The sequence below is a fragment of the Sminthopsis crassicaudata genome, chromosome 2 (genome assembly GCF_048593235.1).
Source record: "Sminthopsis crassicaudata isolate SCR6 chromosome 2, ASM4859323v1, whole genome shotgun sequence".
Classification (NCBI taxonomy): Eukaryota; Metazoa; Chordata; class Mammalia; order Dasyuromorphia; family Dasyuridae; genus Sminthopsis; species Sminthopsis crassicaudata.
In genome coordinates, this window is record NC_133618.1 from 570,878,592 (window position 1) to 570,897,223 (window position 18,632).

General features: G+C 34.4%; 1 protein-coding gene across 1 annotated transcript; it reads right to left on the reverse strand.

The window, feature by feature from the left end:
- Window positions 1-267: 267 nt before the first annotated feature.
- MESD (mesoderm development LRP chaperone) lies at window positions 268-17,895 on the reverse strand. Its single transcript, XM_074295251.1, has 3 exons — window positions 17,667-17,895; window positions 12,559-12,791; window positions 268-1,724 (listed from the first exon to the last, which is right to left on the reverse strand). Exons 1-3 carry the CDS (start codon window positions 17,847-17,849, stop codon window positions 1,475-1,477), a joined length of 666 nt encoding a protein of 221 aa, XP_074151352.1. The 5' UTR covers window positions 17,850-17,895; the 3' UTR covers window positions 268-1,474.
- Window positions 17,896-18,632: the final 737 nt, after the last annotated feature.

Sequence of the window (18,632 nt, forward strand, 5' to 3'; positions counted from 1 at the left end):
ACCTAAAGGAAGTCTACAGACCTTTCTTTAGTTAAGAAACCCTGGGCTAGATAATCTCTAAAAAAATCCCTTCCAGCTCTGACATTCTAGGTTTTTCTTTTATGTTTTTTTCTAAATATTCTTTCAAAAATCAACAACTACCAAAAATATGAAAAGAGAGAATTAGAATATATTTTGAGAGAAAGGTCCATAACCAAGAGTAAACTCTTCAAAATTATAAATAAATAAAACAGAATTAAAGACATGTTATGCATACAAAAATGACAATTTTCAGATTTTTCAAATAATTTTAATTCTTAAAAATTACAATTGTATATAAATTTCACAACTCATTCATGAGCAGGCATCAACAGCAAAGCCAGTCAATAACAAATCAAGTACCATGTAAGTACCACACAAAACAAAATGACAAAAAAAGAATTAGGCACTTTTAAAAATCAAACATTTTAGTAACAAATAAAATAATCCAATATTGTGCTGAATCCAGGAATGGACTTTGCTGTTCAAGTGTATTTACAAGCTTTTAAAAAGCTGCCCAACTTTGTAGAAATATGAATGCTTATTAATTATTATGACAAATCTTTAAAGTTACTTTCTAAATGCTGAAGAAACAAGAGAAGTATATGTATGAATCTTGGCAATTCAGATAATACTGACTCTGGACCATCATCTCTTGGGGAAAAAAGAAAAAGAAAAAGAAAAATTAAAATTAAGAGAAACTTTCCCTATACTTTGCTAGAAACTTCTAGGCTTTAATATCTTTTCTCCTTTTCTAACAAATCAGTAGTAGTTTGTTTATATGCAATTCTCCTGGATCCTTTGAAAAAACGTAAATCTTTAGTCTCTTGTATTAAACCTTCTGGGAATTCCAGAATCACTTAGTTCCCAAGAATATAAGTCAAGACCAAGTCACAGAACTCTTATATAATGCTTCTTAATCTCAATAGTCTCTAAGCAATATTAAAAAAAAAAAAAAAAAAGTTTATCTAAAATTAAGAATTTCACTCAATTAAGTCAATAAAATTTTAATGGCTCATTTAAACATAACCTTCTAACAAATCCTTTTTTATAACCACAAAGAATTGGCTTGATAAGATTTCCAGCAATAATTTTTAGAGCAAGCAAAGTAATACTTAACAAAATGATGACCTTGCTTTCCCTTGTTTATAAGAGGGGAAAGTCCACAGTGGACCAGTGACTTATCATTTTTAAACAGGTAAAAGGAATGTAAATATGTCACAATTTAAAGTGATTTTACATTAAGTATTTACTTTCCTATGACCAAAAACTATTCAAATTTAATAAGTAAACTTCCACCTTTACACTGAAGTCTTTTAAACATCAAAATCCTTGTTGACCCACAGAAAATTTCACAGAAATAAACATGTCATATCGTTTATGATTTCCCATCCTCAAAAGTTACCGTAGAAATATTATGTCCTCCTAATTGCTCAAAGTTCCATTAATGTATATGTCATAGATCATCTCTGTGTTTTGTGGCTCGATTATCTTCTTTAAAGGAACTAGTTTTCTTATCTCCCTCCTTTTTCTTTTTTTCTGGCTTTATTTTATTTTTGTCTTTGCTTCCTCCTTTACCAGGGTATACCTGCCCCTCCAAAGTTACATCAGCACATCTCTCTTGACTTATCAAAAAGTCTTTGATCTCCCAAGCATAGCTCCCATCTCTGAGCATGAAAATAGCACGATCCGATCCAACAATAAACCTAGAGAAAAAGAAAACATTAATGTTATGATTGACTATTCACATTTCTTACAAGTATATTTTTATTTTTATATTGCACGAGAATTCTGGGAGAGAAGAAAAGGAAACTAGTACTAGGCCCAGAAAAAGAAAAAAGCAAAGAATGAAAAGAGAATTACTGAAGCATTTTTTAAAATGAAACTGAGAGAACTAAAGGAAGTTCAGAAAGAAATTCAAATAGTACAGCTTTGAAATTAACATGTTAAATCTATAACATTCTTTATTATATATCTTTTAAAAAAAGCAAATTGAACATAAAAATGTATTTTTTCACATACATCCTTTTTTTGTTCTACTTTATAGTATGGAAACATTCTGTTCAGGGGCATCCATTAAATTCAGAAACAAAAATTAAATTTAAAAAAGAACTAATTCATTGAGCCAATTTTAACATGGAACAGAAATTAGGACAGTCGAAAAAATGTTGTATTCCCTAACTGTCAAGATATAAATAGATTTTGGCATATTATATAACATCGTAGTTTTACAATGGGTCTTGATATATGCCTTAAAAAATGGAAAATGAGGGGGACTTTCAGAATGATGTTGAAATAAAGAAGTCATGAAGAACTTAGTTCCTCAATTCCTTTCTCCACCTACACCATGAACAGATAAAAATATTCCCCAAAAAATTAATGGAAGGAAAAAAAGGCAAAATAACCACATAGGTTCAAAAGAGAAGAGCCTTTCATTTAGAGAAAAGGAAAGAAAGTTAGCAAGGAGCAGAAAATGTTCATAAAAAGATCTTAATAAAGACAAACAACAGAAGCAAAATAAGTTAATTTTAATGTGGCCTAACTGAAAAAAAATCTAAACCTATAGTAATGTATAATGCTTGAAAAGGAGAAAGAGGTATGGTCACAAAAAGCCTTAAATACCAAACAAGGAAATTTATATTTGATCCTAGAAGAACAAAAAGTATACTACTGAAATAGTGTAGGCAAGAGATGGTAAGGGCTTAAAGGAAGGTATTGGTTCTATAAAAAGAGAGACAAGTTGAAGAGTTGAGAAAATACATGCTGAATTTTTTATATCTATATATCTACATATGTGTGTGTTGTGTCCCACTTTCTAGAGCCCCCAAGTTGGAGTGACAAAACATACCGCTGCTTTCTAGAGGCCCCACACCAGTGAAGAAGTGATGAGGTGGGACTACTGAGGATGGTGGAAAAATGGAGTCCGTTTATTTCAAGGGCTTTCCCTTTTATGTAATGTAATAAAAACAATACTGTGCATGTAGGACCACATAAACAACAACCTGCTATTATATGTAGTTTGCCACCTGGTATCACTCTGCTCAACACAGGTTGTCACTGCCCTCTGACTTCTCAGGAAGGCTGAGAGCCCTTAAGGGAGATGGGGAGCCGGACCACATCTGAACGTGGCAGATTCTATTAGTGGGATCCTTCATGTTTTTGTATCATGAACCTCTTTGAAAGTTTGATGAAGCCTATGCATCCCTTCTCAAAATAATGTTTTTGAATGAGTAAAATAAAATAAGGATTACAAAGGAAATCAATTATACTGAAACATAACTTTACAGCTCCTCATTTTAAAATCCATAATTTAATGTACAGATGAATGGGATGAATGATGTATAGGTTTAAAATCTGAGGTGGGAAAAATTTAGGAACCCAATGGTTTCAGTGTTCCTTTCATAATTTCAGACAAAGCTGAATTTCAAATTAAAATCCCAAAAAAGAGACAAGCAAGGTAACTATAGGCTGATCAAAGGAAACAACCTAGCAAAACGAAAGCTCCTTTAGACACTAATAAATATTTGCTGAATTTCACTGAACCCTTGACAAGTCTATCAATGGAAAAGCAACAATTTTTTTAGAAGAATATTAATTGAATAGAAAAAACTTAAATGCTGGAGATATATGAAAAAAATAAATAAATAAGTTTACTATGTAACTTACTCTTTATTAAGATATTCATGGAATATTTACAAAGGTAATAACCATATCCTACATGATAATTTATAAATGAATGCCAAAAAAACTGAACATCAGACTAGCAAAACAGAACAGTAATCAAAAAAAGAAAAAAAAAAACTGGGGAAAAAAAAAATTAGTTGCTTAGGAATGACTGAACCAAAGACCAAATTACAGGGGAAAAAAATTAAAATCACATCATAGATAGATAGCCACAATAACAAAAAACTGAAATCTATGGGATGTGGCTAAAGCAGTTCATGGAGGTAAATGCATTTCCCTGAATGCTTCAGTTGATTAAAAGATAAAAAGATTAATCAATCAACAAGATTTATTATGAATCTATGCTTTGTCAGGCATTCTGCTAAGTGCTGGGGATTCAAAGACAAAAATATAACAATCCTTGCCCTTGAAAAGCTTTTAAGAAATAAATACATAATAACTGAGGGCATAGGACAGAAGGGACAGAGGAAATCCTAGAAAAAGGGAGAATCAGGAAAGGTCTTACCTAGGAGGTAGCATTTCAGGTGAACATTGAAAGAAACTAGGAATTCTAAGAAGCAAAAGAAAGACAAGCATTCAAAGCATAAGGAAAGGTCTGAGCAAAAGCACTGAACCAGGAGATGGAATGTTGTGCATAAGAAATATTTGGCAGGATCAGAGCTCATGTAGTGGAGTAATGAATAATAACCCTGGAAAGGTAGTTTGGAGCCAGGTTATGAAGAGTTTTAAATGTCAAAGAGAAGAATTTATATTTTATTCTAGATCACTGGAATTTATTGATCAAGAAAGAAACATATGTGATCAGAACTGAGCTTTAAGAACATCCCTTTGGTAGATGATCCCTTTAGAAGTGATGCTATAGAAGTAGAACAAACAAAAATTGGCAATGAATTAAAGATATTTCACTTAAATACTGCTATATTATCTAAATGGTCAAAAATAAAAAACAGGTATTTGTAACATGGATAGGAGATAATGAGTGCTGTTTTGGCCATGGCTGAGTTGGAGATTTGGAACATCCAGTTTAAAATGTGATGCTCAGAGGAATCTCAGTAGTGCTGGATTGGGGAGAGAGGGTACATAAAGATGACAGCTGAACTCATAAGAAAGAAAGAAAGGAGATAGGAAAATGTCCAGGACAAAACACTGGGGTACACCCACAGTGATGAGGAAGGATACAGCTGCTCTAGCAGAAGGAAAAGAATGATCTGTCATTTCAGGGAAGACATAAGTGTGAAAGGCCTCTCACATAAGAGAGAATATACACAGAAAGAGAAAGTGATTAACAATGTCCAAAGCTACAGAAACGTAAAAAAAAAAAAAAAAAAAAAAAAAAAAGATGAGAATTGAAAAAAGCCTGAATTGAGTTTGTAGATTAAAAAAAAAAAAAAAAAAAAAAAAAAAGGGAAAAAAAGGAAAAAAATTAATCTGCTCAAAACTAAAGTCAAAAAAGAAATTAGCAGAATTTAAAATGAATAAGCAAAACAAAGAGCTGTTTTTTAAAAGATATAATAAAATGGATAAAATATTAGCTAAAATGACAAAAAAAGAAGAGAAAAACCATTCTCTAAAAATAAAAAAGTGAGGGAGATGAATTACAAATGAAATTATTAAGGAACATCATAATAATATATAGATAAAAATGAAATTATTAAGTAAATACCTAGAAAAACATAAAATACAACACTGTCAAAATTAGAAGGGAAATCTAAACAATATCAGAAAAAACTAAGGTCATTAGGTAGTAATGACTACCATTAAATATATACCAACAGAATTATATTTATAGGGGTATTAAATAAATTATTAAAAGAACAAATAATTATGGTAATGATAAACTGTTTTTAAAAGTAGAATACCATAATAATCAAACTGCCAAATCACTCCCTGAGAGAAATATGGCTTTGATTCCCAAATAGGAATAGTCAAAGCAAAGAAGAAACTATGAAAAATACAAATAAACAGTCAATAAACATCAAAAACATTAAGTAAAATAATGGTAATAACAAAAATACTTCCAAAAAATTACCCATTATGATTCAACTGGGTTATTTATCAGGTATCCAAGTTTGGTTCATGAACAAAAAGGTAGCACAACAGATAAGAGTACTAAACCTGATGTCAAGAAAATCTCAACTCAAATCTGGTCTCATATACTTTCTGTGTGTTCTTAGACAATTTAACCTCTGTCTTAGTTTACTTTTTTGTAAAATAGGCATGTTTTTAAAATACAGTAATAATTGTACCTATCCGTTATGATTATTACTGAAGATAAAATGAGATAATAATTGCAAAGTGCTTTGCAAACCATAAATGCTAGCTATTAGGAGAGGAATGTCTAGTAAGTCACCAATGCAGCTCTGCAACACATCCTAAGACCTAAGTCTTAAGAGTCTTGGACACTTAGAGGTTAAATGATTTATTTCCCCAAGCTCATCTAGATAGTAGATGTCAGAAGTGGAACTTGAACTAAGATCTTCCTGATTCTCAAACCAATTTTCCTCCATTACATCATACTGCTTCTCCTAGTTCACAAGGCAAACAATTAGCACAAAAAAATCATACTAACAATAAAAATAATAAAAAATCATATGATTATTATATTAATGAATGCAAAAAAGTTCTTTGGTAAAATATAATAGCATTAATATGAATGAAGACTATTAAAAAAGTATGAGATGAAAGGATTTTTCCTTAACACAAAAACACTTAATTGAACCCAAAAACATTATAATGTAATAAGTAACCTTTAGAATCTTTCCTACTCAGAATAGAGAATAAACAAAGCTCTAACCACTGTTAAATTAAATCTTAGAAATATTAGCTATAACAGGAAGACAAGAAAACAAACTAACTTGATTAAGCACTGTTAAAGAGGAAGTTAAAATAGTTCTATTTACAAATCATAGAATAATTTAGAAAAATTAAGCAAAAAGTCAACAAAAACAGTAACTTGAAATAGACAACTTAGCAAAATAGCAGGATATTACCTAACAAATCTTTAGTAGTTCTTTATATCAACAATAAAAATCATAAAAAGAGATACACCCTAAAAATAGTGACAAAATAAATAACATATCTAGAAACTAACTTATCAAGACATATAATACTTATATAAAGCCAACTACAAAACAATTTTTATAGAAAGATAATTGATTTGGTTGATATCATATAGTAAATCTCATAAAACTTCCCAAATGTTTTAATTTATACCTTCGGGATCCAATACTTAACGTGCAACAAGAAAATGGTATTTACACACATATATTGTATCTAGGTTATACTGTAACACATTAAATAATGCATGGGATTGCCTGTCATCTAGGGGAGGGAGTAGAGGGAAGGAGAGGAAAATCTGGAAAAATGAATACAAGGGATAATGTTATAAAAAAATTACTCATGCATATATACTGTCAAAAAAATTTATAATTATAAAATTAATTTTTAAAAAAATGAACTCAGATTCTCCTGACTTCAGGGCTGGTGCTCTATCCACTGCACCAACTAGCTGCTCCACAATGAGTTTTTTGAACTATTTTTAATGTGATTGTTGGTCATTTGCATGTTTTCTTCCCAGATTTGTTTTTCCATATCTTTTGACCACTTATCAGTTAGAGAATTGTTCCTTCTTACAAATGTCTATTGGTTTTTTGTAAATTTTAGATGTTGTCTTTTTATTGGAAGTGTTGATACAAATACTTCAGTTTTTTGTTTTTTTTTTATCCTTTGTATTTTGGATGCATAATTTTTTGTTGGTACAAGTTTTATTACTTTTATATACTTGAATTCATGTGTTTTATTTCCTTTAATTTCTTTTGTCACTACTTAAGACTATCACTTCTATGTAATTATAAAAAATATAATAATTCCCTTCCACTGGAGGGTGTATGGTGCTGATGTATTCCCATTTTTTGCCAAATTGCCATCTAGTTTTCTCAACAATTTTTTGTGACCCAAGATGTATCTAGTTCAAGATAATATATATACACTTATTTCTAAAATTTTTCATTATTCTAAAATTTTTAGTGATCTTTTTTTTTATCCAGTATAGTTAATTTAATGTTTACATTATAATTGAAAATCTAATAGTACAAGTTCTCTTTCTCTTCAACCTCTTTCCCTATAATTTCATTCTCTTTAATATTTTACATTCATTTCCCAGTGTTCCTTCCCTGGGTACAGTTATTTCTGACCATCATTGATCAACTGGAAGTGAGTTGGATCTTCTTTATGTTGAAGATATCCACTTCCATCAGAATACATCCTCATACAGTATTGTTGTTGAAGTGTATAGTGATCTTCTGGTTCTGCTCATTTCACTCAGCATCAGTTGATATAAGTCTCTCCAGGCCTCTCTGTATTCCTCCTGCTGGTCATTTCTTACAGAGCAATAATATTCCATAACCTTCATATACCATAATTTACCCAACCATTCTCCAATTGATGGGCATCCATTCATTTTCCAGTTTCTAGCTACAACAAAAAGAGCTGCCACAAACATTTTGGCACATATAGGTCCCTTTCCCCTCTTTAGTATTTCCATGGGATATTAGCCCAATAACAGCAATGCTGGGTCAAAGGGTATGCACAGTTTGATAACTTTTTGGGCATAGTTCCAAATTGCTCCCCAGAATCGCTGGATTCTTTCACAACTCCACCAACAATGCATCAGTGTCCCAGGAGAATCTGAGTTCATTTTTTTAAAAATTAATTTTATAATTATAAATTTTTGACAGTATATATGCATGAGTAATTTTTTTATAACATTATCCCTTGTATTCAGTTTTCCAGATTTTCCCCTCCTTCCCTCCCCTAGATGACAGGCAATCCCATGCATTATTTAATGTGTTACCCTCCAACATTCATCATTATTTGTTCCTGTCATCTTAGCCAATCTGACAGGTGTGTAGTGGTATCTCAGAGTTGTCTTAATTTGCATTTCTCTGATCAGTAGTGATTTGGAACACTCTTTCATATGAGTGGATATAGTTTCGATTTCATCATCTGAGAATTGTCTGTTCATATCCTTTGACCATTTATCAATTGGAGAATGGTTTGATTTCTTATAAATTAGAGTCAGTTCTCTATATATTTTGGAAATGAGACCTTCATCAGAACCTTTAACTGTAAAAATATTTTCCCAATTTGTTACTTCCCTTCTAATCTTGTTTGTATTAGTATTGTTTGTACAGAAACTTTTTAGTTTGATGTAATCAAAATCTTCTATTTTGTGATCAATAATGATCTCTAGTTCTACTTTGGACATAAATTCCTTCCTCCTCCACAGGTCTGAGAGGTAGACTATCCTCTGCTCCTCTAATCTATTTATGGTCTCATTCTTTATGCCTAAATCATGGACCCATTTTGATCTTATCTTGGTATATGGTGTTAAGTGTGGATCCATATCTAATTTTTGGCATACTAATTTCCAGTTTTCTCAACAGTTTTTTTCAAATAGTGAATTTTTATCCCTAATGTTGGTATCTTTGGGTTTGTCAAAGATTAGGTTGCTATATATGTACCCTTTTTTGTCCTTTGTATCTAATCTGTTCCACTGATCGACCGGTCTATTTCTTAGTCAATACCAAATGGTTTTGGTGACTGCTGCTATATAATATAGCTTTAGATCAGGTACACTTAGACCACCTTCATCTGACTTTTTTTTCCTTAATTCCCTTGAAATTCTCGACCTTTTATTCTTCCATATGAATTTTGTTGTTATTTTTTCTAGGTCACTAAAATAGTTTCTTGGGAGTCTGATTGGTATAGCACTAAATAAATAGATTAGTTTGGGGAGTATTGTCATCTTTATTATATTCGCTCGGCCTATCCAAGAGCACTGAATGTCTTTCCAATTATTTAAATCTGACTTTATTTTTGTGGCAAGTGCCTTGTAATTTTGTTCATATAATTCCTGACTTTTCTTTGGTAGATGGAGAGAATCTGAGTTCAAATATGACCTCAGACACTTAATACTTCCTAGTTATGTGACCCTAGGCAAGTCACTTAACCTCAATTGCCTCAGCAAAAAAAAAAAAAAAAAAAAAAAGGTGACATAGATAATAAAAGATATAATAATTCAATGCTGAGATGACTGTGGTTAAAAACAAGCACAACAGCATATTATGAACTATAATTTCATCCAGTTAAATTACTCAGTAAGAAACAGAAATATGTGTCTCTTCTTATAATCCATTTTCTTGCTGCTTTCTCATAACTATAACCCAAGGAAGCTACTGAAATAGAAAATGATGGAGTTAAATTACAATACATAAACATAATGTGAGTGTGTGATAAGAAACAAATAAGGAGAGAATTCTGGTAAGGTCAGAAAACTTTTAATAGAACATTGCTCAGAAGCAATATAAGAGTAGCAAAAATAAAGCTGTAGTACTCCTAAAACAGCTTCCAAGAAAGATCTGACTTTCAAAGGCAGATGGTGTAAATACCTCCAGGCCAATTCCATAGAATCAACAAATAAGCCCCTGAGGCAGCTAGGAAGGGGAGGCAACCTCAGCCTTAGAAACTTTTACCTCAAGGACAATGTGGGAGTCTGACAAAAGGTAGGAGAGGATTGAAGGACTTTCCACAGTTGAGGGACACCACCAAGCATAGTAGTGCTGACTAGGTGCATACTGGGATAGGCTAATGCTTAGGGGGAAAAGAAGCTACCATACCTCTGAAGAGTGCAGTAGCAAAGGGACAGGACTGGGTGGCTGCAGGTACTTGAAGGTGAGAGTCAGTCCCTGGTTTCAATTCCAGGGAAAAGATAATACCTGTAGTTTGCAGTCACTAGAGGGAGTACAAAAAAAAAAAAAATAATAAGATCTTTTGTGGGACAGCAGACTCTGGCTTTAATTCAGGCTTAAGAGTGGAGAAGAAAACCCAAGATTAAGCCCCTCAGGATTTAATCAGGGTCCCACAGACCTCAGAAAATAATATTAAGAAACTGAAGACTTGGGACTAGAACTTGATCACACCAATAACTGCTAAAAATAAAATAAAATAAAAATGAACAAGCAAAAGAGATAGAACCCAACCATAGATAGTTATTGTGGGGCTAAAGATCATTATCTTCCTATTCAAAGGAATATAAATCCTATAAAAAATATCCCAAGCGCAAAAAAGATTTCTTAAAAGAACTTTAAAAATCAAAAAAGAGAGATCAAGGAAAAATTAGGTAAAAAATGAAAGAGTAATCCAACAGGGCAGCTAGGCGGCTCAGTGGATAGAACACTAGCCCTGAACTCAGAGAACCTGAGTTCAAATATGGTCTCAGACACTTACCACCTTTTCCCTGTGTGACCTTGGGCAAGTCACTTAACCTCAATTGCCTCGGGAAAAAAAAAGTAATCCAAGAAAATCAAGAAAATTATGAAATGAAAATCAACTTAAAATTAAGAACCAAAAATTTAAGAAAGAAAATAATTCCTTGCAAAATAGAATTGGGCAAAAGAAAGGATAAGGAATAATAAAAACAAAATTAAAAGAGTATCCAGGAGGTAGTAACTGATAGTGTCAAAGGCTGTTGAAAGGTCAAAAAAGCTGAAAAGGGGCATTAGATTTGGCAATGAAGAGATCACTGGTAACTTTGGAGAAAGCAATTTTAATAGAATAAAGAAAAAACTGCTGCAGAAAGCTTAGAATACAGTGAAAGTGGGAGTAAAGGCAATATTAGCATGACTTTCTCAAGGTGTTAAGTTGAGAAGAGGAGGAAAGATAAAGGGCAATAAAAAGAAGCTTTCTCTGGTTAAGAAAATTGCTAACAGAACCTGGGTGTAGTCAAGATGGCAGAGAGGAAACACATTTTTTATCTGAACTCTTCCAGTCCCTCAGAACAATACCAAATCAAGTTTCTGAATTGGTTTTGGAGTGACAGAAGTCACAAATATTTGGAGTGTAACAAATTTCCAGCAGAAGATATTTTGGAAGAACTTCAGAAAAGGTCTGTTTTAATCGGGGAAGGGGGAAACAGGGGACAAGGAGGGAGGGTATGGTATGCAAGTGTCTATTCTGACCTGTTTGCAAATTGAGGGATTAGCAGATTAGCTGTGAGATATCCAATACAAATACAAGAGGCAAATGGTGAGTCTCAGAACCCCAGAATAACAAAGGACTTGGCCAGCCTACCCAGTACTGGAAATTAGCAGCACTGACCCAATGCAGTCACCTGTGGAGGAAGCTTGGATAATCTCCCCTTTGCCCTAAAAGCAAACCTCAATCTTTTTTTGGGGGGGAGGGTAGAGAGCAAAAAAGCAAAAATAATTCTAACCATAGATAGTTTTTATGGAGAAAGAGAAGATTCCAAACCTTAGGGACACTGAAAGCAGATCATCTCCAGATGAAGCCCCAAAGGGTGATATGAATTGGTTTCTATCTCACAAGGCTCTCTTGGAAGAATTCAAAAAGGGTCTTAACAGAGAGTTAGAAGAAAAATGGGGAAAGGAAATGAGAACATTGCAGGAAAATTTAGAAATTATCTGAAGAAAACACCTTATAAAATAGTTAGTAAAATGGAAAAAGCATAACTCCTTACAAAATAAATTTGACAAAATAAAAAAAGAAAGAAAACTACTGACACTAAAATGAAAATATAAGCATTTTTAAAAAATTTCTTCTATAGCCTACAAGAATATAAATTCTTTGAGGACAGAAATAACATCATTTTTGTTTGTAAATTCCAGCCCCTGGCAGTGCTTTATAAATAGTGGGCACTTGGTAAAACATTTGTTTAATCAATGTGGAAATGTGGAGTTGGGTGGGCACTTGGGAAGAAAAAAAAAACATTAAGGTGGAAATAAAAGGAAAAGGAAATAAAATAAAACATATAGTTCATATAAATCTGCAATACTTTACCTTTGTACATCATAGTTGGCATTGAAAAGACTCCCCTGCCATAAGCTGGTTATTTCTTCAGTCTCCTTTTCTGTGGGATTTCCTGATACTGTTGCAAACATCATAAGGGTTTTTCCCTTTTTGGTCATTTTCAATATGCTTTCTGGTTTGCCTGGATCAAACTGAGAGAAATCTATTGGTGCTGAAGGTCTTTTATGTTCAGGAAGGTCCCCTTCTTCTATATCATCATCTTTCTGTTGTAAAGGGGAAAAAAATATGAAAACTTTAAAACGACTGCTTCAAACCTGTTTTTTTACTGATTCTATTTCTTTTTAAAATTCAACATTGCTCAATCATTTTTGCATATTAATCAAAAGACAGGTTTTTGACACATTATGATACAAAGGAAGGAAACGCATCTTTTAAGAAGTCTGGCTTTTTAATACCAAGTTTCAGGAAGTATAACTTCATAATAAATAGTAAAGTCCTTTAAAAACTGGATCCAAAGGATATTTTACAATCCTACCTGTGTAATGTTATATTCTAAAAGTATTTATTGGTTATGCACTTCTACAAAGTCAGAAAATTTTCAATTTGTGAGAAGAATATGACTCAGTTGAGCAGTGAGGAAAGGACATTTCAGGCTAAGAGACCAGGAAAATATTGAAGAAGGAAGGAGCCTGTTACAAGAATAATGAATAATTTGGCTACAGTGGCAAGTTCAAACTATCAAACCACTACTCAAAGGAAAATATAAGATCTACTTGCATTTTACCCTTTAAATGACTAAAGTACAGCCACAGATTTTACTCTTCAATATGACATTTAAGTTTCAACTTGCAAAGGGAAATCACCCTAGTAAAAAAGAAGTGGCATGCACTGGCAACAAACAGAAGGAAGAGATGTCAAGACATCTGCAACTAAATGGCAATGAAGCAGGGTACACATATAACTTTCTATGAATTAAAGTTAAAATTATTTCTAATAAAGACATTATATTTTGGACAGGTTTCTTATAAGAGTTGAAAACATGGCATTGTTGAGAATTTCTCATTTAATCATAACATAAAGTCAATTATATTTTTACATGGTTCAAGCAACAAATAATTCCTTTCTCATTTGTATACCCTCTCTCTTGAAATTACTTTGTTATTTACTTATGAATATGCATCCCTTTCAGTAGAATATGAACTCATAGAGGGTAGGGACTCTTTGAATTTTGTATCCTCAGAGTCTAACAAAGGCTTTTCATATGGTGGGCAATAAAGTATAGTAAATGTTTGCTAATTGCATAACTATATACATAGACTTTGTTAACGTTGTATAGGACACAAAAACATACAGGACGCAATCCTGTATATGTCATCCTTAAAATCTAGTTGCAGGGACAAATTATTAGTATGAAAGACAGGACTAAGAAAATAGTCAAGTAATTGTTACAAAATGTCACAGGCTTCAGAGAATGGATCATTTCATCATTATGAACTGGAGTCATAAGGAAAAGCTTCCTAGAGGATATGAGCAAAGCTGAGACTGAAGAACAGCCATAATTCAGAGAGATAAGAGGAAAAGGCATTTCAGGATAAAAAACTTCCGGAAAACATGGGGGAAGGAACAATTTTGTTATAGGAACAAAAAGAACATGATTACAGAGGTGAATTCCTGTGAGAAAGTAGCAGAAGATAAAGTCAGATAGGTGGCTTCAGGGTGAGCGTCTTGAAAGAAAAAAATTAGAAATTTGAGTTTGATTCTTTAAGGAGAGAGAAGCATTGAAAAATAATGAGGAGTAATGACATGATGAAACCAATATTTTAGAAAGATTATTCTGGTGACAGAAAGCAAAATAAATGGTAAAGTACTCAAAGCATGAAGCAATAAGGACTCAATTTAGGGTGATAGCTGGAGGAGTGAAAAGGGGGAGACAGTTATAAATCAACGAGTCAGTCAATAAATATTTACTAAATATCTTCTGTGTGACAAGCATCATACTAAATGCTGGGACTACAATGAAAGGTAAAAGTAGCTCTAATGTGGGAGACAACAGATAAACAATTATGTACAAACAAGTTCCATATAAGATAAATTGGAAATGATTAATAGAAAGAATGCAACAGAATTTAGAGGGATTGAGAAAAGCTTCCTGTGAAAAATGGGATTTTAGTGGGTAAAAGTACTAGGTTTAAAGTCAAAGGCTCTAGAATTAGAATCACAAGACTTGGATTCAAATTTCACCTTTACCATTTATGTGACTGTGGGTCAAATATTTAACCTCTCTGGGTCTCAATTTCCTCATCAAAATAGTGATAGGTTTGGACCAATGGTCTTTAAAGGCTCTTGAACCCAAAAATCTATAGTTGTCTAATGGTAAAAGTCAATTGAACTTTGGAAACTGCTTGAATTGAGTGGAGTAGTAGAGAGGAAATGATAAGTTCAGTTTTTAAAATGTAAAATTTGAGGTGGAAATGCATCAGCTATTATCCAGGCATTCAATGACATACAGAGGGGTGACTAAAGCTCAAAAGAAATCTTAGGTCCAAATGTCCATTTGGACCAAAGGTATCAATTGAAGCCATGCTAGTGGATGAAATCTCTAATATTGAGCATATAAAAGAATTAAGAGCAAAGGTGAAAAAGGGAAACGTCAATGTTCAACAGTTCAAGGAAAAGTAAAGGATCAGAACTGATGATTAGAGGACTACATTACCTACAGTTACACAGGTTAGCAAAAGTAGCAGAACTGAAATTTGAACCCAAGTCTTCTCACTCCAAATCCGATACTCTTTCCACTATACCACATTGTGAAATGTGATGGAATTTTGTGATTACACAGATTTTAAAAGCATGGGGAAAAAAATATTCTAGACAATGAATATACTAAACCAGTGATGTCAGATTGCTTGTTAATTAATTATACGTGGACTGGCAAAGAAACTAGGGCCTCTAGCAATCTTCAGCTTCTCCTTTCTGCCCTGAATCTTCTACACACTTTGATAAAAGTGATTGTGGAACCTACAAAGGCATGAATAAACAAAATAACCTACAACCAAAAAAACCTATACAAGAGCAATTTTTTATCTTGAAAATTGTCCAGGCATTTTTAAGATAACAATGCACTGCCTAATTTATTGGAGCAAAAATCTCTTTATGAAATAACGAATACTATATTTGGGAGACAGTCTAAAAATAAAAAGACAAATTTCTACTGCAAATTTCCAAGTCTTACTCTAATATGCAATACTATTCATGAAAAAAAAAATGTTTTTTATTAGATCTTATACTGAATAAGAGGCTTATAAGGAAAAGGGATTCTAAATAATCTTCTGGAAACAAGTGCTTTTTCACATCCTAGGAATTAGGAGAGTGGAGTTAAAGTCACCATTATTCTCATCTTGGGTAAAAAAATAATTAAATTTTATACTTGTTGGACCATGTTTTTTTCATGCAAAAAAAGAATGAGTTGAATCATATGAACTCAAAAGTCCCTTCTAGCTTTAACATTTTAGAAGAAATCTAGGAGAAATTACTTGGAATTCTGGAATAAAATTCTTTTAAATCCTATTCAATATATTCTATATTTTAACAGCAAACAAGAATTGCCTATGTATTTTCTGTCAGTGATAGGAATACCAAAAAAGCCATTTTAAAAAGCTGATCTTGGTTCTATTTTACTTCTCAGTGAACATTATTTCTGAGACAGAATGGTTTGGTTGTTTCTGTTGCATAAGAGTTTATCAGCCACCCAACATGTAACAAAAGCATGTGTGTGTGTGTATACATATACACACACATATATACACATATATGGCATCAAAAGCAAATATACTTTTGTTACATGTGTGTAGCTATATACACATAGTCTCAGAAACATTTAATAATATTGTGTATGTTCTTCACATTCATGAAACTTTAGAAGTTTAAAATACACTAAAACTTTTGGAACTCCTATGCATATGCATATACATACATACATGCATGCACATAGCATGCTTACATATTTACATACACACATATGGAAAATTTTAATCGATAACAAAGGATGTCTGAGTTTTTTTTTTTAAACAGTACATAGATATTTTTGTTACAAGATCTCAACAATATGTCAATTAACTTTATTCATATCAACCTATCAAACAAACAAACCCAGACAGCCTGATCTCTATGGAGGAACACTCAATAGCACTTAAGTACCTGACAGTTATCAGAAATTCACAGGTATTATAATTTATGACATTCCTGAAAAATAATCTTGTGGATCACAAATCTAGCCTAACAACTCACTTTCCAGATTAAAAAAAAAAAAAAAAAAACTAGCAAAATGGCATGCCTAATACCACGCAGCTATTTAAATAGGAACAGAACGCAGGCTCTCCTGTCCAGTTTACAATCCTCTCTGCTGAAAAAGCTGAGTAGTAGTTTCCTATGAAATGAACTACAGAAGTTAAGTAGCTTCAGTGAAGTCAATGCACTTCATGCTTCAAAGTGCCACCAGCCCGGAGGGAGCTACCACATGTATCAGGCAAATCCCGAGTCAAGAGCCGTTCACTTTCCCTCACATAAGCCACGGTAGATTTCAACAAAGCATTCAGAGCGTGCCATAACTGGAAGGGGCCTAAGCCTCAGCCTGACTGCTTCGTTTTCACAGAGAAGTAAATTAAGGTGCAGAAAAGTGAAATAACTTGCCCGCAGTGTCAGTTTCCTCCATAGAAAATAAGAGGGAAGGAGGAGGGGATATTAGGGGAAACAATATATTTGATTCATTCTCCAGCACTTCAGTAGAGTATCAGGGCAGCAACAACTGCCTTTTTTTTTTTTTGCACGGCTCTTTCTTAGTATGCATCTCGCCTGTTGCTGCTAAAGCACAAACGGCGCTGCAGTTAAAAGAAAAATGGAACCGGGAAAACTTTAAACATTTAGAGGGACTGGGAGAGAACAAAGAGCAAAAATGACCACCTCCTCTCGCTTTAGGCAGGAAGTAAAGGGAAAACTTGGGAAGGAGGAGAAAGAACGACTCCTCGGGAAGGAAGACAAAAAAGGGGGACACAAAGGCACGAAGGAGGGGGCTGGGAGAGGGGGGAGACTGGGGGAGGGGGAGAGGTCTCGTGGGAAGTGCCTCGGCGGGCCGCACGAACCTCCCACTGCTCCAACAGCCGCGCCATGTCCGCATCGTTGTAATCGCGAATGTCCTTTTTCTTCCGAGGGGGCGGCGGCTTGGCTGTGGCTTTCTCATCCTCGCCCGCCTCGATCACGGACCGCAGCGGGTCGAAGGCGCAGAGGAAGGCCACCAGCAACAGCAGCCACCTGGAGGCCGCCATTTTCCAGGCTGAATAGGAGCGCCGGCGCGAACGAAGCCCCGCCCCCGCCCCAAGCCCTGCCCTCTTCCTTCCTTTTCCTCCTATTCCTTCCTAGACCTCGCCCCGCCCCCTTCCCCGAGGCTCCAACTAATAGTGCCCGCCTCCCGTCTTTCTCTAGCACCGCCCCTCACTCGCCTTACTTTCTTTGCCCCGCCCCATGCTCCTTGCATGCCCCGCCCCTGCCCAAAACGTGATCGCTCTCAGTCTCCGCCTTCCTTCCCTAGTTCCCCCAGCATTCATCGCCCTGCTCTGTCTCTCCCTCGCCACGCCCCCTGCTCCCGCTCTCACCCAGTAATTGCTCGCTGTTTTAGCCTTCCTTCTGCAGCATTCATCTCCCTGCTCTTACTCTCTATTCCCGCCCCACTTTCCACCAGAGTCCCGCCCCGCCCCTTTATCCCCACACCTCCTTCGAAATCCCGGGTCCGGGAAGTTCCCCACTTGCCCCACCCCCATTTCCCTCCTCTCCCTCCCTCCCCCCGCCCTTCCCTTCCTTTCAGCCTGGGACTGTCCATCCGCCCACCCTTCTTAGCGTTTCATTTTCTTCCCCAACTTGCTGCGTCTTAAAAAAAAAAAAAGTTTAAGACAGTCTCAGTCCGTGCAGCCTCTCAGTCCTACAGTCCACAGCTCTTAGGTCTGAATGCCAGAGAAACCTTTCCGGCTTTTGATGCTATTGATCAAGAGAGATACTTCTAAAAAGTTCTTTACAGACCTTTAAACGCCATCAGACTGTGAGCTCTCTGAGGG

Bases quoted from the DNA above. Each gene is read 5' to 3' on its own strand.
- MESD (XM_074295251.1), bottom strand. From the start codon at position 17,849: ATGGCGGCCTCCAGGTGGCTGCTGTTGCTGGTGGCCTTCCTCTGCGCC. The intron at 12,792-17,666 runs GTTCGTGCGGCC...CCTTTACAACAG, and splicing joins GGCTGTTGGAGCAGTGGGAG to AAAGATGATGATATAGAAGA. The intron at 1,725-12,558 runs GTAAAGTATTGC...CTTTTTCTCTAG, and splicing joins GCCAACTATGATGTACAAAG to GTTTATTGTTGGATCGGATC.